The sequence below is a fragment of the Mesoplodon densirostris genome, chromosome 7 (assembly GCF_025265405.1).
Source record: "Mesoplodon densirostris isolate mMesDen1 chromosome 7, mMesDen1 primary haplotype, whole genome shotgun sequence".
NCBI classification, from domain to species: domain Eukaryota; kingdom Metazoa; phylum Chordata; class Mammalia; order Artiodactyla; family Ziphiidae; genus Mesoplodon; species Mesoplodon densirostris.
In genome coordinates, this window is record NC_082667.1 from 100,076,743 (window position 1) to 100,104,055 (window position 27,313).

At 36.4% G+C, this 27,313-nt stretch overlaps 1 protein-coding gene across 1 annotated transcript in view; it reads left to right on the forward strand.

Moving 5' to 3' along the window:
• The window catches only part of GUCY1A2 (guanylate cyclase 1 soluble subunit alpha 2), a 417,832-nt gene that overhangs the window by 80,534 nt on the left and 309,985 nt on the right, over positions 1-27,313 (forward strand). Inside the window, exon 4 of the mRNA XM_060104638.1 lies at positions 1,448-2,166. Coding sequence (XP_059960621.1) covers positions 1,448-2,166 — 719 coding nt within the window. The remainder of the gene's footprint in view (positions 1-1,447; positions 2,167-27,313) is intronic.

Below are 27,313 nucleotides of genomic sequence, written 5' to 3' on the forward strand. Positions count from 1 at the left end.
AACAAAGTGACCTGTCTTTTCCTTTCTGATTTTCAGGACCTCCTTATAAGGTGAGATAGATAATGAAATAAAATATGAATATGTAAACTACATGTACTGATTTCAGCCAAAGTCAGAGGAGAAGCACTAGGGTGACTCTACATAGAAGCTTTCTTTAGGATATAGACTCAACTCTTTTATCTGTGCTGTACTCTTCCTCAAGGGTAGATCTAACTACATTATGTGTGATTCTGCTTCTAATTACTATATAATGCATTGTGTGTGTTTGTTTGTTTATTTATTTATTTATTTATTTATTTATTTATTTATTTATTATAACCATTATTATAAGGTAGCTTTCCTTTTGCCATAGCATCTGGGAATAAGTATGAACCGAGAAAACTTAAAGACTTTTAACTCTGTCTGGTCAGATTCCTACTCTAGTTTTGTCTGCTCTCATTTTTGTGAGTGAAAGAATGAATGCAAATCATTCCACAGTTTTAATTCCTTGTTTTGTCTCTCACTTCCTGGGGTCTAGCTGACCTGCATGATTTTCTCGGAGATTACTAATTTAAGCACTTCTGTTTATGCAAGATAACCTGATGCCTTTCTCTGCTCATGTACCATAGATTCCCTCTCTGGTTATATTTCCTACTACAAGTGAATTGTGATAAGTAAAATAGTAATATTGAATGGACATAATAAACAACTTTATAATAGCCTCTTAAAATTCTTTAACGATGAGGGAAATTGTTAAGGAAAATATATTATTCATGATAATTACAGCAAACGGAGTATAGTATTGAAAAGAAAAGAGAACAGCTAGTTAGCAGCATTAAAAACTTCATGCTCCAGGGTTTGAGGGGAGGGAGGAATGAATAGGTGGCACACAGAGGATTTTTAGTGCAGCAAAACTACTCTGTATGATACTATAATGGTGGGCACATGTTACTATACATTTGTCAAAACTCAAGTATATACAACACCAAGAGTGAACCCTAATGTAAACTATGAACTTTGGGTGATAATGTTATGTCAGTGTAGGATCATTGATTGTAACAAATGTACCACTGTAGTGCACAATATCAATAGTTGCCAGGGGAGAGTGTTGTGTGTGTGTGTGGGGGGGTAGGGGGTACATGGAAAATATCTTTATATTCTGCTCAGTTTTGCTATGAATCTAAAATTGCACTAATAAAGTCTATTTAAAAACAACAACAAAAAAGTTTATGCTCATTAACATCTTAGAAGCATCCAGAAAATGAACTGAAATTTACTTTCTTTAACTCAAAATGAATGACTTAACCTATTTGGGAAACTTGTGTACCCAAGGGAAATACCTGTGTACCCAAGGGAAATACCTATCTTGCTTCTCTCACTAGCTGCCTCTTCTGGTAAGCATTAAAAAAGCTGTGAATTCAATTATTTGTATTATACTTTATTAACATTTGCTTCCATTTACCTCTAGGTTTGAAGTTTGAGGAAATTCAAGAAAGATTTGGTGAGGAGTTCTTTAATATATGCTTTGATGAGAATGAGAGAGTCCTTCGAGCTGTAGGTGGCACGTTGCAGGACTTTTTTAATGGCTTTGATGCTTTGTTGGAACACTTTAGAACTTCTTTTGCAAAACAGGCCACTCTGGAGTCACCATCATTCCTATGCAAAGAGCTCCCTGAAGGTAATCTTATACTCCACTACTTCCACCCTCACCACATTGTGGGGTTTGCAATGTTTGGAATGATTAAGGCTGCAGGAAAGAAAATCTATCAGCTGGATGTAGAAGTGGACCAGGTTGCAAATGAGAAACTGTGCTCTGATGTTTCAAACCCAGGCAATTGTAGTGATCTTACTTTCCTTATCAAACAATGTGAAAATACTAATATCACGAAGAACCTTCCACAGGGAACCTCCCAAGTTCCTGCGGACCTCAGAATTAGCATCAACACCTTCTGCAGAGCCTTCCCTTTCCATTTGATGTTTGACCCCCACATGACAGTCCTTCAGCTGGGGGAAGGCCTAAGGAAGCAACTCCGATGTGACACTCACAAAGTGCTCAGGTTTGAGGACTGCTTCGAGATTGTTTCTCCAAAGGTTAATGCCACCTTTGAAAGGGTTCTGCTGCGACTGTCCACACCATTTGTGATTAGGACCAAGCCTGAGGCTTCTGGCACTGAGAATAAAGACAAGGTAAGTGGCTATGGACTTGATATGGATGATGGAAACTAGGAGATTACATAATTATTTTAGTAAATTACATGATGGCAGTACTTGTCATTATTTAGGCAAGAGAACCTAGAGTGTCATTTAGAAAATTACTGGTCCCTGGATATATGTAAAAAGATTTGGCCTTATTCCCAGCCATTTTGCATAGTGTCTCCCTCTTTCATTAATTTATTTCATCATATAAAAAGAAGACATTTATTAATACTAGCCATAGTAATTACAAAAATGATAAAACTCACTAAAAACTGTATACCGTAAACCCATGACTATTTCCACTGTTTGAAGTCAAACTATGAGAGAAATAGTAAGACTGATTTCAACATTGTGGGGATTGCTTGCCTTATTCTTAAATATTGCATAAATATAGGTAAAAAGCTAGCTACATTTTGAATATGTTATGTTCTAAATTTCATAATCTAGGAACATCTGGTTTACATCCTATTATTTTCTTAATATGCAGAATAATGTATCAAGTGAGTATCTCAAGACTTCTCTTCTAATTAAATTTTAGTGTTGAAAAAGAGGCATTTCTTTAGAACATGTTCACTTCTTGAGAGAAGACACTGGAATTATTCTATCTTTTAAATTTAGGGAATATTAAAGCTATTGGTTTTGATTTATAGAAGTACAATATTTGGCTAGGAGTGTTTGAAGCATTTTTGGCCTTAGAATTGAAGGTAATATTATTGAAAATGTGCCTGAAGTAGAATATATTATTACCAATGTTTATTGCTTTATATATTTTGTAGATTTGACAATTAATTCAATTTAAAGTTACTGCTTCAGATTCCCCCCCCCCCCATATTTCATCTTGTATGTCTATTTAATTTGTATACCACAGTAAGAAATAGACACAGTGAAATGATGACTCAGATGTCAAGGCCCCCTGCCAGTTCCAGTAATAAGGAACTATGCTCATTGAGAAGATGCAATTATAATTTAAACATGTTAGTGGCAGTTTAAAAATAAAACAACAGGCAGGATTTTTAGTTAGAATAGGGATGGAAATCCTCTCATTCTCTGTGCATTTCTGCTTATTCACCTGGGTTTGCCAGAATGGGACATTTGGGAGGCTACAGTTAGCCCAAATAAAATTATGATCAATAAAGTTATGGCATGGAATCTTAACCAGATGAGTAATATTTTTGAATTATTATATTCCAAATTCCAAATTTACAGTTTCCTAAAACATAGAAAGAAGAAAATCAGGGTTAAAAATTATGATCCTGTTGATAAATTTGGCCTTGATATTCATTATTTTTCCCATAATTGCTGGTCTTGTTAATAACTCCTTGTTATCTGAAGTTTCTAATTTTGTATTGGACTTTGATAAGAAAGTTCTAATTTTCAATAATGTAAGATATTTATTCTTTAGTCTACAGTGAAGGCTTTCATTATAATTTAACTATTTTAGCTCTGCACTTAATACCAATGGACTACCACCCCTGCCATCAAAAAGAAAAACAACAAAAACAAGAGCTAATCATACAGCTGAATGATGGTAAATCATTTGCAGAGTGAACTGTAATGCTTTTGCTAAACCATGATCTTTGTCATTTTGTGTTGTCAGTTAGTGTTAACTATATAACTAGAGGTAGAACACTCTTTTAAGTAATTTGGTGAGGTAGCCATCATCCTAGTTTCAAAGAATTTACATCTCGATTCTGCAGTAATGAGTTATAAAGACATAAGTGTTTGTTACCGGAAGCAAAAATATCACTGAGAGGCATCTGATGCATTTTCAAAGAGAGGCAAAGGGGAATCTGATTTTTCAACCATGAAAAGCTCATCCTATTATCAAGACTAAGTTAGAATAATTCTCTGACAAATTAGGCTGCCTACCTCGGAAAGTTATTTATGAAGATTAAATGACATAATCCATGTAAAATTCTTATTATATCTTTGGCTTCAGGGTTAAGTGTTGAATAAATGCTCATTATTGTTACTTCTACCACTATTATTATTATTATTATTATTGTTCCTTTCCCCTTGTCACATTCCTCCTATCCATTCTCCTCTCTTCTTGCCTTATGGAACTTAGTACTGGAAATCAGTAGGTTGAATAATTTTAGAGAAATATCAACTCTACCTAACATCTTCACAAAATATGACTTGGGTTTGTCTTCTTAATAATGACTAGAAGACCATTTGTCACAAATCCTGTAGGAGCTTTGTTTGAATCTGCTTTTTTATTTATAGGCTATCATTGTTTTAAAACTCCTAGTCTCTTTTTCAAATTCACTAAAGTTTGGAATCAAGTTATTATTACCTCTGTCTATTAATATACTTTATGTTCACTTGTTACAGCACTTTGTTGTGTCAGTGGCTTCCAAAATAAAATGGACTGGTTAGCTTAGGCAAAACCTGAAACAGCAACGGATTTGAGAATCAATAAATAATATGAGTTCCTTTAAAAATTTTTTTCCTTAGTAGCAATGTTTCAAAGAACATTGTGTAAGGAGTCCAGCATTTGAAATACATCATCCCTACGATACAGTAATGGCATGCTATTCATCTTCACTTTTGTTCTCAAGGTTAGAACTTAGGAAAAGCATAATAACAACAACACATTTCTTTTTCAATCCCCAGAAATATCATCACACTTGCCTTATTAATTAGAAGCTGCAAAACAAATATCAGGAGATAATTTTAAAAGACTAAAGGAAGAATTAACCTCTGATTTCCTGTGGTCAAATCAGTTTCCAAAATGCTCCTTTATCTTTTCTAGAGGTGCCCATTATTTTTCTGACATGGTGATTGAAAAGTTTAAAATATATTTATTAATCTTACCAATCCATGATGATTCTGTTGAGAGAGAAATTTCATCCAGTTGTTAAGAATACATTATTTGATTTCAACTTAAAATTAATTTAATTTGGGAAAACGTGAGCATTCTTTCTCTGTTCAGATCATAATATTCTATTAGAGAATTTCAAATACTGAACAATATTTTAGTGGTGGACAAAATGACACTAGGACTTTTTCTATAAATGAGGACTATAAAACATAGATGTACAATAACTTCAATCAAAATTATCTGGAGTTTTCTTTGGTCTTATAATTATAAATGAGATATTTAATTTTAATTTTTATGTTTATTTTTCTCTAGAATTTCTCCTGACCATAAACTACCTTTTAAAGTAGGTTAAACAGATTGAGATTTTTTTTAATTGAAGTATAGTTGATTTACAGTATTATATTGGTTTTAGGTGTACAGCATAGTGATTCAGTATTTTTACAATTATACACCATTAAAAGTTATTATAAGATAATGGCTATAATTCCCTGTGCTATAAAATATATCCTTGCTGCTTATCTATTTTATACATAGTAGTTTGTATCTTTTAATCCTGTACCCCTAATTTGCCCCTCCCCTTTCCCTCTCCCATTTGGTAACCACTAGTTTCTTTTCCTTCTGTGTGAGTCTATTTTCATTTGCATATACATTTGTTTGTAGTATTTTTTAGACTCCACATATAAGAGATATATAGTATTTGTCTTTCTTTGTCTGACTTATTTCACTAAGCATAATATTCTCTAGGTCCATCCACATTGCTGCAAATGGCAGAATTTTATTTTATCTTTAAATCGCTGAGTAATATTCCACTGTATATATCTTCTTTATCCATTCTTCTATTCATGAGCACTTGAGCTGCTTCCATATCTTAGCTATTGTAAATTGTGTTGCTATGAACATTGGGGTGCATGTATCTGTTCAAATTAGTGTTTTCAGTTTTATATACCCAAGAGTGGAATTGTGGATCATATGATAATTCTATTTTTAGTTTTCTGAGCAACCTCCAGACTATTTTCCATAGTGGTTGCACCAATTTACATTACCACCAATGGTTTACAATGGTTCCCTTTTCCCCACATCCTCTCCAACATTTGTTATTTGTAGACTTTTTGATGATAGCCATTCTGATAGGTTTGAGGTGATATCTTGCTGTCATTCTTTTTTTTTTTTTTTTTTTTTTGCTCTGACACGCAGGCTCAGCGGCCATGGCTCACAGGCCTAGCCGCTCCGCGGCATGTGGGATCTTCTCGGACTGGGGCACGAACCCATGTCCCCTGCATCGGCAAGCGGACTTTCAACCACTGCGCCACCAGGGAAGCCCCTTGCTGTCGTTTTGATTTGCATTTCTCTAATAAGTAGTGAGGTTGAGCACCTTTTCATGTCCCATTGGCCATCTGTATGTCTTCTCAGAAAAAATGTCTTTTCAGGTTTTCTGCCCATTTTTTCATTGGGCTCTTTGTTTTTTAGATACTGGGATGTATGAGCTGTCTATATATTTTAGATATTAACCCTTGATGGTCATATAATTTGCAAATATTTCCTTCTAATTCCGTAGGTCGTATTTTCATTTTGTTGATGGTTTCCTTTGCTGTACAAAAAATTTTAAGTTTTATTAGGCCCCATTTGTTTATTTTTGCTTTTATTTCTTTGGTCTTAGGGAACAGATACAGAAAAATATTGCTCGATATATGTCAGTGATCTGCATATGTTTTCCTCTAGGAGTTTTATGGTTTCCAGCCTCACATTTAGGTCTTTAATTCATTTTTGGAGTTTATTTTTGTATATGGTATGAGGAAATGTTCTAATGTCATTGTTTTACATGTGTTTTCAACACCAACTTGTTAAAGAGTCTGTCTTTTCTCCATTGTATATTCTTACCTCCTTTGTCATAGATTAATTGACTGTCATAGTGTGGGTTTATTTCTGGGCTCTCTATTCTATTCAGTTGATCTATGTGTCCGTTTTTATGCTAGTAGTATGCTGTTTTGACTACTGTAGCTTTGTAGTATAATCTGAAGCCTGGGAGGGTGATATCTCCAGGTCTGTTCTTTATTTCTCAAGATTGCCTTGGAAATTTGGGGTCTTTTTTGGTTCCACATGAATTTTAGAATCATTTGTTCTAATTCTGTGAAAATATCATAGGTATTTTGATAGGGATTATGTTAAATCTGTAGATTGCTTTGGGTAGTATGGTCATTTTAACAACATTAATTCTTCTAATCCAAGAGCATGGGATATTGTTCCACTTCTTTGTATCATCTTCGTTTCCTTCATTAATGTTTTATAGTTCTCAGACTATAAGTTGGTCAGCTCCTTGGTTAAGTTTATTCCTAGCTATTTTATTCTTTTTGCTGCAATTTTTAGTGGGATTTTTTTTTTTTTTTTTACTTTCTCTTTCTGATCTTTCATTGTTAGTGTATATAATGCAACAGATTTCGGTATGTTGCTCTTGTATCCTGTAACTTTGCTGAGTTTATTAGTTCTAATAGTTTTTAGGTGGAGTCTTAAGGGTGTTCTAGGTAAAGAATCATATCATATGCAAATAGGGACAGTTTTAATTTTTTACCTTCTAATTTGCATTCTTTTTATTTCTTTTCCTTGTCTGATTGTGTCACTAGGACTACTGATACTGTGTTAAATAGAAGTGGTCAGAGTGGGCATCCTTGTCTTTTTCCTGAATTATTCCCATAGGTTTTGAAGTGTTGTGTTTCCATTGTCCTTTGTCTTGAGCTATCTTTTTACTTCTTAGATTTCTTCATTGACCTAGTAGCTTTTTAGTTATATGTTGTTTAATCTCTACATGTTTGTGTTTTTCCCATCTTTCTTCCTGTAGTTGATTTCTAGTTTCATACCTTTATGGTGAGAAAAAATTACTTGATATAATTTCTATTCTTAAATTTGTTGAGACTGGTTTTGTGGCCTAGCTTGTGATCTATCCTGGAGAACATTCCATGTTCACTTGAAAAGAGTGTGTATTCTGCTGTTTTTGGATGTAATGTCCTATAGTTATAAAGTCCAAATGGTCTAGTGTGTCATTTAAGAACACTTTTTCCTTATTGATTTTCCATCTGGATGATCTGTCTATTGATGTCAGTGGGGTGTTAAAGTCCCCTACTCTTATTGTATTATTGTCAATTTCTCCTTTTTATGACTGTTAGTATTTGCTTTCTGTATTTAGGTGTTCCTGTATTGGGTGCACATATGTTAATGAGTGTAATATCCTCTTCTTGCATCAATCCCATTATCATTATATAACGCACTTCTTTGTCTTTTATTATAGCCCTTGTTTTAAGACTATTTTGTCTGATATGAGTATTGCCATCCCTGCTTCCTTGTCATTTCCATTTACATGAAATAACTTTTTCCATCCCTTCACTTTTAGTTCAGTGTGTGTCTTTCACCCTGAAGTGTCTATTATAGGCAGTATATTGAAGGGTCTTATTTTCAATCCAGTCAGCCACCCTGTGTCTTTTGAATGGAGGTTTTAATCCATTGATACATAAAGTAATTATTGATAGTACGTAATTATTGCTATTTTACTATTTGTTTTTTGGTTGTTTTTGTAGTTCTTCCTTGTTCATTTCTTCTGTTTGTTTCTTCCCTTGTGGTTTGATTATTTTTTTTAGCAACATGCTTGTGTTTCTTTTTGATTTTGGTATATGTAATTGTAGGTTTTTAATTTGTTGTTATCATGAGATTCACATATATTGACCAATAATTATATTTACTTGTTTTAAACTGATAGTCATTGAAGCTCAAACACATTTTAAAAAATCTACATTTTTTTATTCCCTTCCCCCAATTTTGTGTTTTTGATGTCACATTTTACACCTTCATGCTTATCCCTTAACTGCTCATTGTAGTTATAGTTGTTTTTACAATTTTTTGTCTTTTAATCTAAATACTGGCTTATTTAATTTGTTGATCTTAAATTTTTACAGTGTATTTGTCTTTCTTAGTGGGATTTTCCCTTTCCTATAGATTCTTTCTTTTCCATTTAGGGAATACCTTTCAACTTTTTTTTAGGGTAAGTTTAGTATTGATGAATTCTTTTAGTTTTTGCTTTTATAAGAAGTTTTTTATTTTTTATTTTCAATTTCTCCTATTCTAAATGATAATCTTGTTGGGTAGAGTATCCCAGGTTGCAGATTTTTCCCCTTCAGGACTTTGAATATATCCTGCTACACCTTATGGTCTTTAAAATTTCTGCAGAGAAATTAGCTGATAGACTTATGAGGGTTTCATTGTATATAATTCTTTGTTTTTCTCTTGCTGTCTTTGGTATTCTCTATCTTTAACTTTTGCTGTTTTCATTATGATATGTCTTGGTGTAGGTCTCTTTGGGTTCAGCATGTTTGGAACTCTCTGTGATTCCTGTGTCTGGAGGTCTGTTTCCTTCTTTAGGTTTGGGAAGTTTTCAGCCATAATTTCTTCAAACACATTTTCAATCCCCTTCTCCCTCTTTTCCTTTTCTGGACATCTGTAATGCAAATTTTGGAATGCTTAATGTTATTTTAAAGATCTCTTAAATTGATTTTGTTTTTTTGGATTAGTTTTTCTCTCTGCTCTTCTCATTGGGTGATTTCTATTATTCTATTTTCCAGATCACTTATGTGTGCTTCTGTATCAATTAGTCTGCTATTCATTCTTTTAGTGTGTTTTTGATTTCAGCTATTGTATTATTCATTTCTGATTGGTTCATTTTATATTTCCTAGTTCCTTGTTTAGAAAATTTCTTCTCCTTAATACAGTTAACATTTTTATTACCAATGTTTTGAATTTTTTATCTGGTGAATTGTTTATTTCTGTTTCATTATTTATTTTTTCAATGGTTTTCTCTTGCTCTTTCAATTGAGAGTAGTTTCTCTGCCTTTTCATTTTAGTTAACTTTCTCTACTTCTATGAATTTAGTTGAAACAGTTACCTATTTCAGTCTTGAAGGGATTTAGGGATTTTCTTATGTGGAATCATCTCTATGCAGACTGTGTGCCCAAGGCCTTTGATGGGAGGGCTGGACTTGACATGGACAACAACTACATCTTTCCTCAGTGTGCGCTGGTAGCTATCACCTTGGCAGTGTATGGGGATCTAGGTAGAGGGGATAGAGCCAGCACTGGGCGTGAGGTGGGACTTCTTATCTGCTCAGTGGCCATCACTGCCCTGTCATAGGTGGGGGTCTGATCTCAAGTTCCTGGAGCAGAAACCCTGAGGGTTGACCTTGAGCTGGCTCTTTTCCTTTTAAGTGTGTATTTTTTCCCTCTCTCTGCCCAGGGACTTTTGCCTCAGAGGAACTGAAGTAGTAGGGTCTAGGGGCAGAGGTCTGATGTGCAGCATGTGTAGGTGTCTACAGCTCTACTGAGATGCAGCCTCTGCTGCAAGCCCCCTTTGTCACTCACAGGTGGTCATTGTCCTCTGCATCCACCACCCCCATGCGGTGTGAAGCTTCTCTCCTGGGCTGATGGGGTCCTGGGTAGATTCCTGGTGTGTGCTGGAAGGTTAGCTGTTGAGTGGAGGCCATCAGATACCTGGGCTGCTTCTGAGGTGCTGCTTGAGTCAGTGCCAAAATGGCCACCTCTGCCCCACCTGAGCTCCCCCTAGGACTGGGTTGCCTCTGTGTCCCATGGTCAAGTCTTCTCTGGTCCTTCCCACTCTAGATGCAGTGCCATGCCATGGCATGCAGTAAGCGGGGCTGGGTGTTCACTTGACTCATGCTGGGGCATGCTGAGAGGCAGTTACAGGATCCCCAGCAGCTACCAGAGCAGACCTGTCTCTGACCTGCCTCTGGGGCTAGCCAGCATATGTTCACTTTTCAGGAGCAGAGTCCAGTCTTTTCCCTACCCTTCTATTTGTTGCAGTAGACCTCCACCTATACAAGGGAGTGTGTCTTCTCCGCATAGGCCCCAGGACTGGAGCATCCAGTCTGTGGCTCTGCCTGCTCACTCCCCAGGCTACTCACCTGAGTGTCTGTTCAAGTAATTGCCTTTTCCTCTGAGTCCCCTCTCAAGGACACAGGTTCCAACCCAATTGCTATTCTTCCCTTCCTACCCAATTACATGTTTCTTGCTTACAGTCTTGGTTGAACAGGAGTCTTTCTGCTAGTTTCCAGTTAGTTTTCAGTGAGAATTGGTCCACATATATATTTACTGTTGATGTGTTTGTGGGGAGAGGTGAACTCCACATCCTCTTACTCTGTCATCTTGATCTCACTGCTTCCAAATTGAGATTCTGATGCAGATATTACTGAGGTTCATGCTGGCTTTCTTTCTTGATTTTTTTAATGCCTGTAATGTTAAAATTACTGTAGAGTAAGTGTTATGTTACTATACAGTTACTGTACTCTATATATTTAAAGGACAAGGTAGATGATTACATGGTCAATAATATATTCCTTACAGTAATCCTCATGTTTAAAGTGTAAATTTTGCCATGTTTTTATTTTTGTTAGCAGGAAAGACTGCAACTCTGAACTTACAAAAGAAAGTGCCCCTACTGTAGATCAGACATTATTTAGTTCTAGTGTAGGTTCTGATGAGTGGGAAATTAGCCCCTTTCGTTAAAACTTGTTCAGAATCTTTCTTTAATTGTTCCTTTTGTATTTAACTTAGAATCATTTTTTTTTAAGCTGGTAGCTTTCAGATTCAGTAAATTAAAATCTGAAGAGCTATTTTGAGTGTGTTGTCTACCTCCCAATTTTTAATGGTGTTCTCTTTATTTATATTAACATTTTTTATAAGTAAGTGCAATTATTCTTAGTAAAGGTACATAATTGTGCAACTATCACAACAATTCAGTTTTAGACCATTTTATCACCCAAAAGTATCCTATGCCCATTTGCAGTCAATCCCTGCTCTAACTCCCAACCCCAGGCAACCACTGGTCTACTTTCATCTCTAGAAGATATCATTTCTAGTAAATGTATCATACAAATATGTAGTCTTTTTTGTCTGGCATAATGTTTTTGAGGTTTATTCATGTCGTAGCATGTATGAACAATTTGTCTTCTTTGGTACTGAACAGTATTCCATTGCATAGATATACAACACTTTGTTTACCCATTTATTAGTTGATGTGCACTGGATTGTTTTCACATTTTGGCTATTATGAATACTGTTGAAATGTGTGCAAAAGTTTTTCTTCCATACATTTACATTCTCTTGGGACAATTCCTAGGAATTACTATGTCATGTGATAAGTATATGTTTAACTTTCTAAAGAAATTGCTACACTGCTTAGCAAAGAGGATGTGTCATTTCACATTTGAACAGCAATGTATGGGGGTTTAAGTTTCTTCACATCCTCACCAGCTCTTCATACTGTCACTCTTTTTGATCATAAGCATCCTAGTGGGTGCTGAGTGATGGGCGTTTAATGTACATTTCCCCAATGATTAATGATGTTAAGCATCTTTTCTTGTGCTTATTAGCTAGTATATTTTGTTGTTGTTGTATGTTTAGTCAAATATTTTGTTCATTTTGTTTTTGTTTTTGTGGTACGCGGGCCTCTCACTGTTGTGGCCTCTCCCGTTGCGGAGCACAGGCTCCGGACATGCAGGCTCAGCAGCCATGGCTCATTGGCCTAGCCGCTCTGTGGCATGTGGGATCTTCCCAGACTGGGGCACAAACCCGTGTCCCCTGCATCGGCAGGCGGACTCTCAACCACTGCGCCACCAGGGAAGCCCTTTTGTTGATTTTTAATTGTGGTTTTTGTCTCCCTATTATTGAATTGTATTTTTTTTGAGAGTGTACAATTTTATTTCATTTTATTTATTTTTTAAACATCTTTATTGGAGTATAACTGCTTTACATTGTTCTGTTAGTTGCTGCTGTATAACGAAGTGAACCAGCTATACGTATACATATATACCCATATCCCCTCCATCTGGCATCTCCTTTCCACTCTCCCTATCCCACTCTTCTAGATGGTCACAAAGGATGAGCTGATCTCCCTGTGCTATGCGGCTGATTCCCACTAGTTATCTATTTTATATTTGGTAGTGTATATATGTCAATGCCACTCTCTCACTTTGTCTCAGCCTACCCTTCCCCCTCTCCATGTCCTCAAGTCCATTCTCTACATCTACATCTTTATTCCTGTCCTGCCCCTAGGTTCATCAGAACCGTTTTTTTTTTTTTAGATTCCATATATATGTGTTAGGATATGATATTTGTTTTTCACTTTCCGACTTACTTCACTCTGTATGACAGACTCTAGGTCCATCCACCTCACTACAAATAACTCAATTTCATTTCTTTTTATGACTAAGTAATATTCCATTGTATATATGTGCCACATCTTCTTTATCCATTCATCTGTCGATGAACACCTAGGTTGCTTCCATGACCTGGCTATTGTAAATAGTGCTACAAGGAACATTGTGGTATATGACTCTTTTTGAATTATAGTTTTCTCAGGTTATATGCCCAGTATGGGATTACTGGGATGTGTGGTAGTTCTATTTTTCATTGCTTAATGAACTTCCATATTGTTCTCCATAGTGACTGTATCAACTTACATTCCCATCAACAGTGTAAGAGGGTTCCCTTTTCTCCACACCTTCTCCAGCATTTATTGTTTGTAGATTTTTTGATGTTGGCCGTTCTGACTTGTGTGAGGTGATACCTCACTGTAGTTTTCATTTACATTTCTCTAATGATTAGTGATGTTGAACTTCCTTTAATGTGTTTGTTGATAATCTGTATATTTTCTTTGGAGAAATGTCTATTTAGGTCTTCTGCCCATTTATGGATTTGCTTTTTGTTTTTTTTGATATTGAGCTGCATGAGCTGCTTATAAATTTTGGAGATTAATCCTTTGTCAGTTGTTTCATTTGCAAATATTTTCTTCCATTCTGAGGATTGGCCTTTCGTCTTCTTTATGGTTTCCTTTGCTGTGCAAAAGTTTTGGGTTTCATTAGGTCCCATTTGTTTATTTTTGTTTTTATTACCATTTCTCTAGGAGGTGGGTAAAAAAGGATCTTGCTGTGATTTATATGAAACAGTGTTCTGCCTATGTTTTCCTCTAAGAGTTTGATATTGTCTGGCCTTACATTTAGGTCTTTAATTTTTTTTTTTTTTTTTTTTTTTTTTTGCGGTACGCGGGCCTCTCACTTTTGTGATGTCTCCTGTTGCAGAGCACAGGCTCCGGATGCGCAGGCTCAGTGGCCATGGCTCACGGGCCCAGCCCCTCTGTGGCATGTGGGATCTTTCTGGTCTGGGGCACAAACCCGTGTCCCCTGCATTGGCAGGCGGGCTCTCAACCACTGCGCCACCAGGGAAGCCCTTTAATCCATTATGAGTTTATTTTTGAGTATGGTGTTAGGGAATGTCCCAATTTCATTCTTTTTCATGTAGCCATCCAGTTGTCCCTTCACCACTTATTGAAGTGGCTGTCTTTTCTCCTTTGTATATTCTTGCCTCCTTTATCAAAGATAAGGTGACCATATGTGCATGTGTTTATCTCTGGGTTTTCTATCCCCTTCAATTGATCTATATTTTCTGTTTTTGTGCCAGTACCGTACTGTCTTCATTATTGTAGCTTTGTAGTATAGTCTGAAGTTAGGGAGCCTGATTCCTCCAACTCCGTTTTTCTTTCTCAACATTGCTTTGACTATTCAGGGTCTTTTGTGCTTTCATACAAATTATGATTTTTTTTTGTTCTAGTTCTGTGAATAATACCATTGGTAGTTTGATAGGGATTGCATTGAATCTGTAGATTTTTTTAGATAATATTGTCATTTTCACAGTGTTGATTCTTGCCATCCAAGAACATGGTATATCTCTCAATATGTTTGTATCATCTTTAATTTCTTTCATCAGTGTCTTATACTTTTCTGCATACAGGTCTTTTGTCTCATTAGGTAATTTTATCCGTAAGTACTATATTCTTTTTGTTGCAGTGGTAAATGGAAGTGTTTCCTTAATTTCTCTTTCAGATTTTTCATCATTCGTGTATAGAATGCAAGAGATTTCTGTGCATTAATTTTGTATCCTGCTACTTTTCCAAATTCATTGATTAGCTCTAGTAGTTTTCTGGTAGCCTCTTTATGATTCTGTATGTAATGTGTCATGTTATCTGCAAACAATGACAGTTATACTTCTTCTTTTCCGATTTGGATTCCTTGTTTTTTTTTCTTTTTATTCTCTGATTGCCATGGCTAAAACTTCAAAAACTATGTTGAATAATAGTGGTGAGAGTGGGCAGTCTTGTCTTGTTCCTGACCTTGGTGGAAATGTTTTCAGTTTTTCACCATTGAGAACGATGTTGGCTGTGGGATTGTCATATATGGCCTTTATTATGTTGAGGTAAGTTCCCTCTATGCCTACTTTCTGGAGGGTTTTTATCATAAATGGGTGTTTAATTTTGTTGAAAGCTTTTTCTTCATCTATTGAGCTTACAGTATGTTTTTTATCCTTCAATTTGTTAATATGGTATATCCCATTGATTTGCATATATTGAAGAATCTTTGCATTGCTGGGATAAGCCCCACTGGGTCATGGTGTGTGATACTTTTAATGTGCTGTTGAATTCTGTTTGCTAGTATTCTGTTGAGGATTTTTGTTTCTGTGTTCATCAGTGATATTGTCCTGTAGTTTTCTTTTTTTGTGTGACATCTTTGTCTGGTTTGGTATCAGGGTTACGGTGGCCTCATAGGATGAGTTTGAAAGTGTTCCTCCTTCTGATATATTTTGGAAGAGTTTGAGAAGGATAGGTGTTCACTGTTCTCTAAATGTTTGATAGAATTTGCCTGTGAAGCCATCTGGTCCTGGGCTTTTGTTTGTTGGAAGATTCTTAATCACAGTCTCAATTTCAGTGCTTGTGATTGGTCTTTTTATATTTTCTACTTCTTCCTGGTTCACTCTCAGAATGTTGTGCCTTTCTAAGAATTTGTCCATTTCTTCCAGGTTGTCCATTTTATTGCCATATAGTTGCTTGTAGTAATCTCTCACAACCCTTTGTACTTCTGCAGTGTAAGTTGTTACTTCTCCCTTTTCATTTCTACTACTGATGATTTAAGTTTTTCCCTTTTTCTCTTGATGAGTCCGGCAAATGGTTTATGAATCTTTTTTATCTTCTCAAATAACCAGCTTTTAGTTTTATTGATCTTTGCTATTGTTTTTTCATTTATTTCTGACCTGATCTTTATGATTTCTTTCCTTCTTCTAACTTTGGTGTTATTTGTTATTTGTTGTTATTTCTCTAATGGCTTTACATGTAAGGTTAGGTTGTGTATTTGAGATGTTTCCTGTTTCTAAAAGTAAGATTGTATTGCCATAAACTTCCCTCTTAGAACTGCTTTTGCTCCATCCATAGGTTTTAGGTTGTCGTGTTTTGATTGTCATTTGCTTCTAGGTATTTTTTCATTTACTCTTTCATTTCTTCAGTGATCTCTTGGTTATTTAGTAGCATATTGTTTAGGCTCCACGTCTTTGTATTTTTTAGATTTTTTTCCTGTAATTGATATATAGTGTCATTACATTGTGGTCAGAAAAGATATTTGATATGATTTCAAGTTTCTTAAATTTACCAAGACATGATTTGTGACCCAAATCATATCTTGATTTAGCCTGGAGAATGTTGCATGAGCACTTGAGAAGAGAGTGTATTCTGTTGTTTTTGGTTGGAATGTCCTGTAAATATCAATTAAGTCCATCCTCTTTAATGTGTCATTTAAAGCTTGTGTTTTCGTATTTAGTTTCATTTTGGATGATCTGTCCATTGCTGAAAGTGAGTTGTTAAAGTCTCCTACTATGATTGTGTTACTGTTGATTTCCCCTTTATGGTTGTTAGCATTTGTCTTATGTATTGAGGGGCTCCTATGCTGGGTGCATAATTATTTACAATAGTTATATCTTCTTCCTGCATTGAGCCATTGATCACTATGTAGTGTCCTTCTTTGTCTCTTTTAATAGTCTTTAACGTCTATTTTGTCTGTTATGAGAATTGCTACTCCAGATTTCCTTTAATTTCCATTTGCATGGAAAATCTTTTTCCATCTCCTCACTTTCAACCTGTATGTGTCCTTAGGTCTGAATTGGGTCTCTTGTAGACAGCACATATATGGGTCTTGTTTTTGTATCCATTCAGCTAGTCTATGTTTTTTGGTTGGCATTTAACCATTGACATTAAGTAATTATCCATATGTATGTTCCTATTACCATTTTCTTAATTGTTTTGTGTTTGTTATTGTGGGTCTTTTCCTTCTCTTGTGTTTCTGGCATAGAGAAGTTCCTTTAGTATTTGTTTTAAAGCTGGTTTGTTGGTGCTGAATTCCCTTAGCTTTTGCTTGTCTGTAAAGGTTTTAATTTCTCCATCAAATCTGAATGAGAGGGCCTCCCTGGTGGCGCAGTGGTTGAGAGTCCGCCTGCCGATGCAGGGGATACGGGTTCGTGCCCCGGTCTGGGAGGATCCCATATGCTGCGGAGCGGCTGGGCCCGTGAGCCATGGCCGCTGGGCCTGCGCATCCGGAGCCTGTGCTCCGCAACGGGAGAGGCCACAACAGTGAGAGGCCCGCATACCACAAAAAAAAAAAAAAATCTGAATGAGATCCTTGCTGGGTAGAGTAATCTTGGTTGTAGGTTTTTCCCTTTCATCATTTTAAATATGTCCTGCCACTCCCTTCTGGCTTGCAGAGTTTCTGGTGAAAGATCAGCTGTTAACCTTAAGGGGAATCCCTTGTATGTTGTTTGTTGCTTTTTCCTTGCTGCTTTTAATATTTTTTCTTTGTACTTAATTTTTGACTGTTTGATTAATATGTGTCTTGGTGTGTTTCTCTTTGTATCTCTCCCATCTGGGACTCTCTGTGTTTCCTGGACTTGACTATTTCCTTTCCCATATTAGGGAAGTTTTCAAGTATAATATCTTCAAATATTTTCTCAGCCCCTTTCTTTATCTCTTCTTCTCTGGGACCCCTATAATTAGAATGTTGGTGCATTTAATGTTGTCCAGAGGTCTCTGAGAATGTCATCATTTCTCTTCATTCTTTTTTCTTTATTCTGCTCTCTGGTAGTTATTTCCACTGTTTTATCTTCCAGATCATTTATCCGTTCTTCTTCCTCAGTTTTTCTGCCATTGATTCCTTCTGGAGAGTTTTTAATTTCATATATTGTGTTGTTCATCATTGTTTGTTTGCTCTTTAGTTCTTCTAGGTCCTTGTTAAACATTTCTTGTATTTTCTTCATTCTATTTTTGAGATTTTGGATCATCTTTACTATCATTACTGTGACTTCTTTTTCAGGTAGACTGCCTATTTCCTCTTCATTTGTTTGGTCTCATGGTTTTTACTTTGCTCCTTCATCTGCTGTGTATTTCTCTGTCTACTCATTTTGCTTAACTTACTGTGTTTGGGGTCTCCTTTTCACAGCCTGCAGGTTTGCAATTCCCATTGTTTTTGGTGTCTGCCCCCAGTGAATATGATTGGTTCCGTGGGTTTTGTGGGCTTCCTGGGGGAGGAGAGTGGTGCCTGTGTTCTGGTGGATGAGGCTGCATCTTGTCTGTATGTCTGACAGGACTATGTCCTCTATGTTTTTGGGTGTCTGTGAACTTATTATGATTTTAGGCAACCTCTCTGCTAATGGGTGTGGTTGTGTTCCTGTCTTTCTGGTTGTTTGGCATGGGATGTCCAACACTGGAGCTTGTTTGTCCTTGAGTGTAGATGGGTCTTAATGTTGAGATGGAGATCTCTGGGAGAGTTCTCACCGATTGATATTACGTGGGTCTGGTAGGTCCCTGTTGGTCCAAGATGCTGAATTCGGCTCTCCCACCTCAGATGCTCTGGCCTGACACCGGTCAGAACACCAAGACCCTGTCAGCCACACGGCTTACCTGTAAATGAGTTAAATTCTCCAATCCAAATGCACAGGGTGTCCAGCCTTCTGCACTCTGCTCAGTCCTCCTGCCGGGCATTGTCCTCCACTCTTGGTTGATATGGAGAGACTGCTTTGGATCCAGGTCCAGCTGCATTTCCTGGCATCTAGAAGTAGCAGCTGTTGCCCCCATCCTCCCCTTTCCTGCCACAACTCGTCAGGATCCTGGAGTGTCTGTGGTTCCGCCCCTCATGCTGCTCACAGTGCTGATCCCATCTGTATTGATTTTTATCATAAGAATACACTGTAATTTATTTAATCATTCTCTTATTGATGGAGTTGAAGATATTTCCATTTTTATTATTTTTTTGGTGAACAAGTTTTATACATGGATCCATGCCTGTCTTTCTGTTTATTATCTTAGTAAACTTGGTGACTCAAGGGTATGGATATATTTAAGGTTCTTAATACATATTGTTAATTTTATTTCAAAGAAGTTTTACCAATATGCCTTCCCAATATCAGTAATAATTGTGCCAGATGACCCAGCATTTGCACTCTTGAATATTATCCCAGAGAAACAAAGAATTATCCTCATACAAACACCTATACAGGCATTTTTTCTTTTTTCTTTTTCTTTTCTTCTTCTTCTTCTTTTTTTTTTTTTTTGTGATATACGGGCCTCTCACTGTTGTGGCCTCTCCCGTTGCAGAGCACAGGCTCCGGACATGCAGGCTCAGCGGCCATGGCTCACAGGTCCAGCCGCTCCACAGCATGTGGTATCTTCCTAGACTGAGGCATGAATTCATGTCCCCTGCATCGGCATGCGGACTCTCAACCACTGTGCCACCAGGGAAGCCCTATACAGGAATTTTAATAGAGAATTTATTCATAGTAGCTAAAAACTGGAAACAAACTAGGTGTCCTTTAATGGGCAAAAGGTTAAACAACCTGTGGTCTATCCATATCATGGAATAAAAAGGATGACACTGTTGATAAGTGCAAAACTTGGATGAACCTTCAAAGAATTATGCTGAGTGAAAATGACAACCCCAAAAGATAAAATGCTGCATGATTCTATTTATATGAATTTTTGAAGTGAGAAAAAAAATGAATAGCTTAATAGTTGCCTTGGTTTAAGGATAGGGGAGGGGCAAGCAGCGCCAAATATGGTTATAAAGGGGCCACACAAGGAACCCTTGTGAGGATGGAACTATTCTTCATCTTGACTGGTGGTGGATACACAAACCTATACATGTGATAAAATTGCATAGAACTAAATACACACATCATTGAATGCAAGTGGGGAGATCTTTAGTGCAAGATTGGTGGTGGATTGTATCCATGTCAGTATTTGTTTTGTGATATTGCACTGTAATTTTGCAAAATGTTATCACTGGGGAAACTGGGTAAAGGATATATGAGATCTCTATTATTTTTTACAACTGAATATTAATCTACAATCATCTCAAAATAAAAAGTTTTATTAAAAACAATGATATATGAAATTTATCATGGAGCTTTAGTAATTTCTATATAATAAAAGTTGTGTTCTTTGATGCATTTTCTGTAATGTAATTAGAAAATTGTCCCTTTCTTTCTACTATTACTAGCCAATAGTTATTCATTCAGTATACAGCTGAAACCTTTCCTTGTTTCCCTGCCCCTATATTCTTCTTTTACATTTTAGTAATTTTTGCAGTGTAATATGTATAGCAGTTACAAAAATAATTCTTTATCCTCCAGCCATTTTGTTTGGACATGATCACACATCTTTCACTGATGTATCTCTATGGTAGCTCTGACCTAAGCCTGATTTTTAAATTTTTGTTTTTGTTTTCTTCAAATATAGTGTGATTACGAAAGGACTTCTAGTTTAGCACTGGTTGTCTTAGTGCATAGTGAACTGATTTATATGCTGGAGGTCAATAAGAAATGCTGTTAAAAGTGTTCTCTTATCAAAAAAACTACTGATTTTACTTACTTTTTTTTTACATTATGGATGATTTTTATTTTCATCTTTGTTGACATTTATTTATTTTTTAACATCTTTATTGGAGTATAATTGTTTTACAGTGGTGTGTTACTTTCTGCTTTATAACAAAGTTAATCAGCTATACATATAAATATATACCCTTATCTATTCTCTCTTGTATCTCCCTCCCTCCCACCCTCCCTATCCCACCCCTCTAGGTGGTAACAAAGCACCCAGCTGATCTCCCTGTGCTATGCGACTACTTCCCACTAGCTATCTATTTTACAATTGGTAGTACATAAAAGTCCATGCCACTCTCTCAGTTCTTCCCGGCTTACCCTTAACCCTCACCATGTCCTCAAGTCCATTCTCTACTAGGTCTGCATCTTTATTCCCATCCTGCCCGTAGGTTCTTCTTAATCTTTTTTTTCCTTTTTTTTAGATTCCATATATATGTGTTAGCATACGTTATTTGTTTTTCTCTTTCTGACTTACTTCACTCTACATGACAGACTCTTAAGTCCATCCACCTCACTACAAATAACTCAATTTCGTTTCTTTTTATGGCTAATATTCCATTGTATATATGTGCCACATCTTCTTTATCCATTCATCTGTCGATGGATACTTAGGTTGCTTCCATGTCCTAACTATTGTAAACAGAGCTGAAATGAACATTGTGGTACATGACAATTTTTGAATTATGGTTTTCTCAGTGTATATACCCAGTAGTGGGATTGCTGGATCATATGGTAGCTCTATTTTTAATTGTTTAAGCAACCTCCATAGTGTTCTCCATAGGGGCTGTATCAATTTACATTACCACCAACAGTGCAAGAGGGTTCCCTCTTCTCCACACCCTCTGCAGCATTTGTGGTTTGTAGATTTTTAAATTCTGACTGGTGTGAGGTGATGCCTCATTGTAGTTTTGATTTGCATTACTCTAATGATTAGTAATGTTGAACTTCTTTTCATGTGTTTGTTGGTAATCTGTATATCTTCTTTGGAGAAAAGTCTGTTTAGGTCTTCTGACCATTTTTGGATTGGGTTGTTTGTTTTTTTGATATTGAGATGCATGAGCTGCTTATAAATTTTGGAGATTAATCCTTTGTCAGTTGCTTAATTTGAAAATATTTTCTCCCATTCTGAGGGTTGTCTTTTTGTCTTATTTATGATTTCCTTTGCTGTGCAAAACCTTTTAAGTTTCATTAGCTCCCATTTGTTTATTTTTGTTTTTATTTCCATTTCTCTAGCAGGTGGGTCAAAAAGGATCTTGCTGTGATTTATGCCATAGAGTATTCTGCCTATGTTTTCCTCTAAGAGTTGTATAGTGTCTGGCCTTACATTTAGGTCTTTAATCCATTTTGACTTTATTTTTGTGTATGGTGTTAGGGAGTGTTCTAATTTCATTCTTTTTTTTTTCTTTTGTGGTTCGTGGACCTCTAACTGCTGTGGCCTCTCCCACTGCAGAGCACAGCCTCTGGATGCTCAGGCCCAGCGGCCATGGCTCACGGGCCCAGCCAGTCTGCGTCATGTGGGACCCTACCAGACCGGGGCACAAACCCGCATCTCCTGCATCAGCAGGCGGACTCCCAACCACTGCGCCACCAGGGAAGCCCCTAATTTCATCTTCAACATGTAGCTGTCTTGTTTTCCCAGCACCACTTATTGAAGAGGCTGTCTTTTCTCCATTGTATATTCTTGCCTCCTTTATCAAAAATAAGGGGACAATATGTACGTGGGTTTCTCTCAGTGCTTTCTATCCAGTTCCATTGATCTATATTTCTTTTTCTGTGCCAGTACCATACTGTCTTGTTTACTGTAGCTTTGTAAGATAGTCTGAAGTCAGGAAACCTGATTCCTCCAGCTTCATTTTTCTTTCTCAAGATTACTTTGGCTATTAGGGGTCTTTTGTGTTTCCATACAAATTTTGAAATTTTTTGTTCTTTTTCTGTGAAAAATACCATTGTTAGTTTGATAGGGATTGCATTCAATCTGTAGATTGCTTTAAGTAGAATAGTCATTTTCACAGTGTTGATTCTTCCTATCCAAGAACATGGTATATCTCTCCAGCTGTTTGTATCATCTTTAATTTCTTTCATTAGTGTCTTATAATTTTCTGCATACACGTCTTTTGTCTCCTTAGGTAGGTTTATTCCTAGGTATTTTATACTTTTACTTGCAAGGGTAAATGGGAGTTTTTCCTTAATTTCTCTTTCAGATTTTTCATCATTAGTGCAAAGGAATGCAAGAGATTTCTGTGCATTAATTTTACATCCTGCTACGTTACCATATTCATTGATTAGCTCTAGCAGTTTTCTTTTACCATATTTAGGATTCTCTATGTACAGCATCATGTCATCTGCAAACATTGACAGCTTTACTTCTTCTTTTCTGATTTGGATTCCTTTTATTTCCTTTTCTTCTCTGATTCCTGCGGCTAAAACTTACAAAACAATGTTAAGTGATAGTGGTGAGAGTTGGCAACCTAGTCTTCTTCCTGATCTTAGTGGAAATGGTTTCAGTTTTCCCCATTGAGAATGATGTTGGCTGTGGATTTGTCATATATGGCCTTTATTAAGTTCCTTCTATGCCTGCTTCTGGAGGGTTTTTATCTTAAATGGATGTTGAATTTTGTTGAAAGCTTTTTCTGCATGTATTGACATGATCATATAGTGGGTTTTTTTGAGTTTTATTTTATTTATTTTTTATACACAGGTTCTTATTAGTTATCAATTTTATACACATCAGTGTATATATGTCGATCCCAATCGCCCAACTCATCACACCCCCACCCCCACCCACCCATCACTTTCCCCCTTGGTGTCCATAAGTTTGTTTTCTACATTTTTGTCTCAATTTCTGCTCTGCAAACCAGTTCATCTGTACGATTTTTCTAGGTTCCACATATATGTGTTAATATACGATATTTGTTTTTCTCTTTCTGACATACTTCACTCTGTATGACAGTCTCTAGATCCATTCACGTCTCAACAAATAACCCAATTTCATTCCTTTTTATGGCTTAGTAATATTCTGTTGTATAGATCATATGGTTTTTATTCTTTAATTTGTTAATATGGTGTATCACATTGATTGATTTGCATATATTGAAGAATCCTTGCATTCCTGGCATAAACCCCACTTGATCGTGGTTTATGATCCTTTAATGTGCTGTTGGACTCTGCTTGCTAGTATTTTGTTGAGAATTTTTGCATCTATGTTCATCAGTGATATTGGCCTGTAGTTTTCTTTTTTTGTGACAACTTTGACTGGTTTTGGTGTCAGCATGATGGTGGCCTTGTAGAATGAGTTTGGGAGTGTTCCTCCCTCTGCTATATTTTGGAAGAGTTTGAAAAGGATAGGTGTTAGCTCTTCTCTAAATATTTGATAGAATTTGCCTGTGAAGCCATCTGGTCCTCGGCTTTTGTTTGTCAGAAAGTTATAATCACAGTTTCAATTTCAGTGCTGTTGACTGTTCTGTTTATATTCTCTATTTCTTCCTGGTTCAGTCTCAGAAGGTTGTGCTTTTCTAAGAATTTGTCCATTTCTTCCAGTTTGTCCATTTTGTTGGCATATAGTTGCTTGTAGTAATCTCTCATGATCCTTTCTATGTCAGCAGTGTCAGGTGTTACTTCTCCTTTTTCATTTCTAATTGTATTGATTTGAGTCTTCTCCCTTTTTTTCTTGATGAGTCTGGCTAATGGTTTATCAATTTTTTTTATCTTCTCAAAGAACCAGCTTTCAGTTTTATTGATTTTTGCTATTGTTTCCTTCATTTCTGATCTGATCTTTATGATTTCTTTCCTTCTGCTAACTTTGGGTTTTTTTATGTTCTTCTTTCTCTAAAGCTTTAGGTGTATGATAAGGTTGTTTATTTAAGATTTTTCCTGGTTCTTGAGGTAGGATTGTATTGCTATAAACTTCCGTCTTTGAACTACTTTTGCTGCATCCCATAGGTTTTGGGTCATCGTGTTTTTTTGTTTTGTTTTGTTTTTTTGCGGTACGCGGGCCTCTCACTGTTGTGGCCTCTCCCGTTGCGGAACACAGGCTCCAGACGTGCAGGCTCAGTGGCTATGGCTCATGGGCCCAGCCACTCCACGGCATCTGGGTTCTTCCCGGACCACGGCACGAACCTGTGTCCCATGCATTGGCAGGCAGACTCTCAACCACTTCACCACCAGGGAAGCCCTCTAGGTATTTTTTGATTTCCTTTTTTCTTTCTTCAGTGATCTCTTGGTTATTTAGTAGTGTATTGTTTAGCCTCCATGCATTTGTGTTTTTTTTTAGATATTATCCTATAATTGATATCTAGTCTCATAACATTTTGGTTTGAAAAGTTACTTGATACGTTTTCAATTTTCTTAACTTTACTGTCGCTTGATTTGTGACCCAAGATATGATGTATCCTGGGAAGTGTTTCATGATCTCTTGAGCAGAAGGTGTATTGTGTTGTTTTTTCAATGGAATGTTTTATAAATATCAATTAAGTCCATCTTGTTTAATGTATCATTTAAAGCTTTTGTTTCCTTAATTATTTTCACGTTGTACAGTCTGTCCATTGCTGAAAGTGGTGTGTTAAATTACCCTACTATGATTGTGTTACTGTCGATTTCCCCTTTTATGGCTGTTAGCATTTGCCTTATGTATTGTGGTGCTTTTATGTTGGGTACATAAATATCTGCAAGTATTATTTTTTCTTCTTGGAATGATCCCTTGATCATTATGGAGTGTCCTTCTTTGTCTCTTGTAATAGTCTTTATTTTAAAGTCAATTTTGTCTGATATGAGAATTGTTGCTCCAGCTTTCTTTTGATTTCCATTTGCATGGAATATCTTTTTCCATTCCTTCACTTTCAGTCTGTTTGTGTCCCTAGGTCTGAAGTGGGTCTCTTGTACAAAGCATATATATGGGTCTTGTTTTTGTATCTATTCATCCAGTCTATGTTTTTTTGGTTGGAACATTTAATTCATTTACAATTAAGGTAATTATCAGTATGTATGTTCCTATTACATTTTATTAAACTGTTTTAGGTTTGTTATTGTAGTTCTTTTCCTTCTCTTGTGTTTCCTGCCTAGAGAAGTTCCTTTAGCATTTGTTTTAAAGCTGGTTTTGTGGTGCTGAATTCTCTCAGCTTTTGCTTGTCTGTAAAGGTTTTAATTTCTCCATTGAATCTGAATGAGATCCTTGCTGGGTAGAGTAATCTTTGTTGTAGGTTTTTTCCTTTCATCACAGTAAATATGTCCTTACACTCTCTTTTGGCCTGTAGAGTTTCTGGTGAAAGATCAGCTGTTAACCTTATGGGGATTCCGTTGTATGTTATTTGGCTTTTTTCCCTTGCTGCTTTTAATATTTTTTCTTTGTATTTAATTTTTGATAGTTTGATTAATATGTGTCTTGGAGTGTTTCTCCTTTTATTTATCCTGTATGGGACTCTCTGGGCTTCTTGGACTTGATTAACTATTTCATTTCACATATTAGGGATATTTTCAAATATAATCTCTTCAAATATTTTCTCAGTCACTTCCTTTTTCTTCTCTTCTTCTGGACCCATATAATGCAAATGTTGGTGTATTTAATGTTTTCCCAGTGGTCTCTGAGACTGTTCTCAATTCTTTTCATTCTTTTTTCTTTATTCTGTTCTGTGGTAGTTATTTCCACTATTTTATCTTCCAGGTCACTTATCTGTTCTGCTATTGATTCCTCCTAGAGAATTTTTAATTTCATTTATTGTGTTGTTCATCATTGTTTGTTTGCTCTTTAGTTCTTCTGGGTCCTTCTTAAACATTTCTTTTATTTTCTCCATTGTAGTTCCAAGATATGGGATCATCTTTACCATCATTACTCTGAATTCTTTTTCAGGTAGACTGCCTATTTCCTCTTCATTTTTTTGTTCTGGTCTGTTTTTACGTTGCTCCTTCATCTGCTGTGTGTTTCTCTGTCTTCTCATTTTGCTTAGCTTACTGTGTTTGGAGTCTCCTTTTTGCAGGGTGTAAGTTCATACTTCCTGTTGTTTTTTGGTGTCTGCCCTCCATGGCTTAGGTTGGTTCAGTGCGTCATGTGTGCTTCCTGGTGGAGGGGACTAATTCATGTGTTCTGGTGTATGAGGCCAAATCTTGTCTTTCTGGTGGGCAGTTCCATGTCCTATGGTGTGTTTTTTGGGTTTGTGACCTTATTATGATTTTAGGCAGCCATTCTGCTAGTGGGTGGTGGGGTTGTGTTACTGCCTTGCTAGTTGTTTGGCATAGGTTGTCTAGCACTGTAGCTTGCTGGTTGTTCAGTGGAGCTGGGTCTTGCCATCGAGATTGAAATCTCTGAGAGATTTTAACTGTTTGGTATTACCTGAAGCTGGGAGGTCTCTGGTGGACCAATGTCCTGAACTTGGCTCTCCCCCCTCAGAGGCACAGGCCTGACACTGGGCTGAAGCAACAACACCCTGTCATCCACATGGCTCAGGATAAAAGGGAGAACAAAAGAAAGAAAGAAGGAATGAAAGAAAGAAAAATAAAATAAAGTTATTGTAATAAAAATAATTAT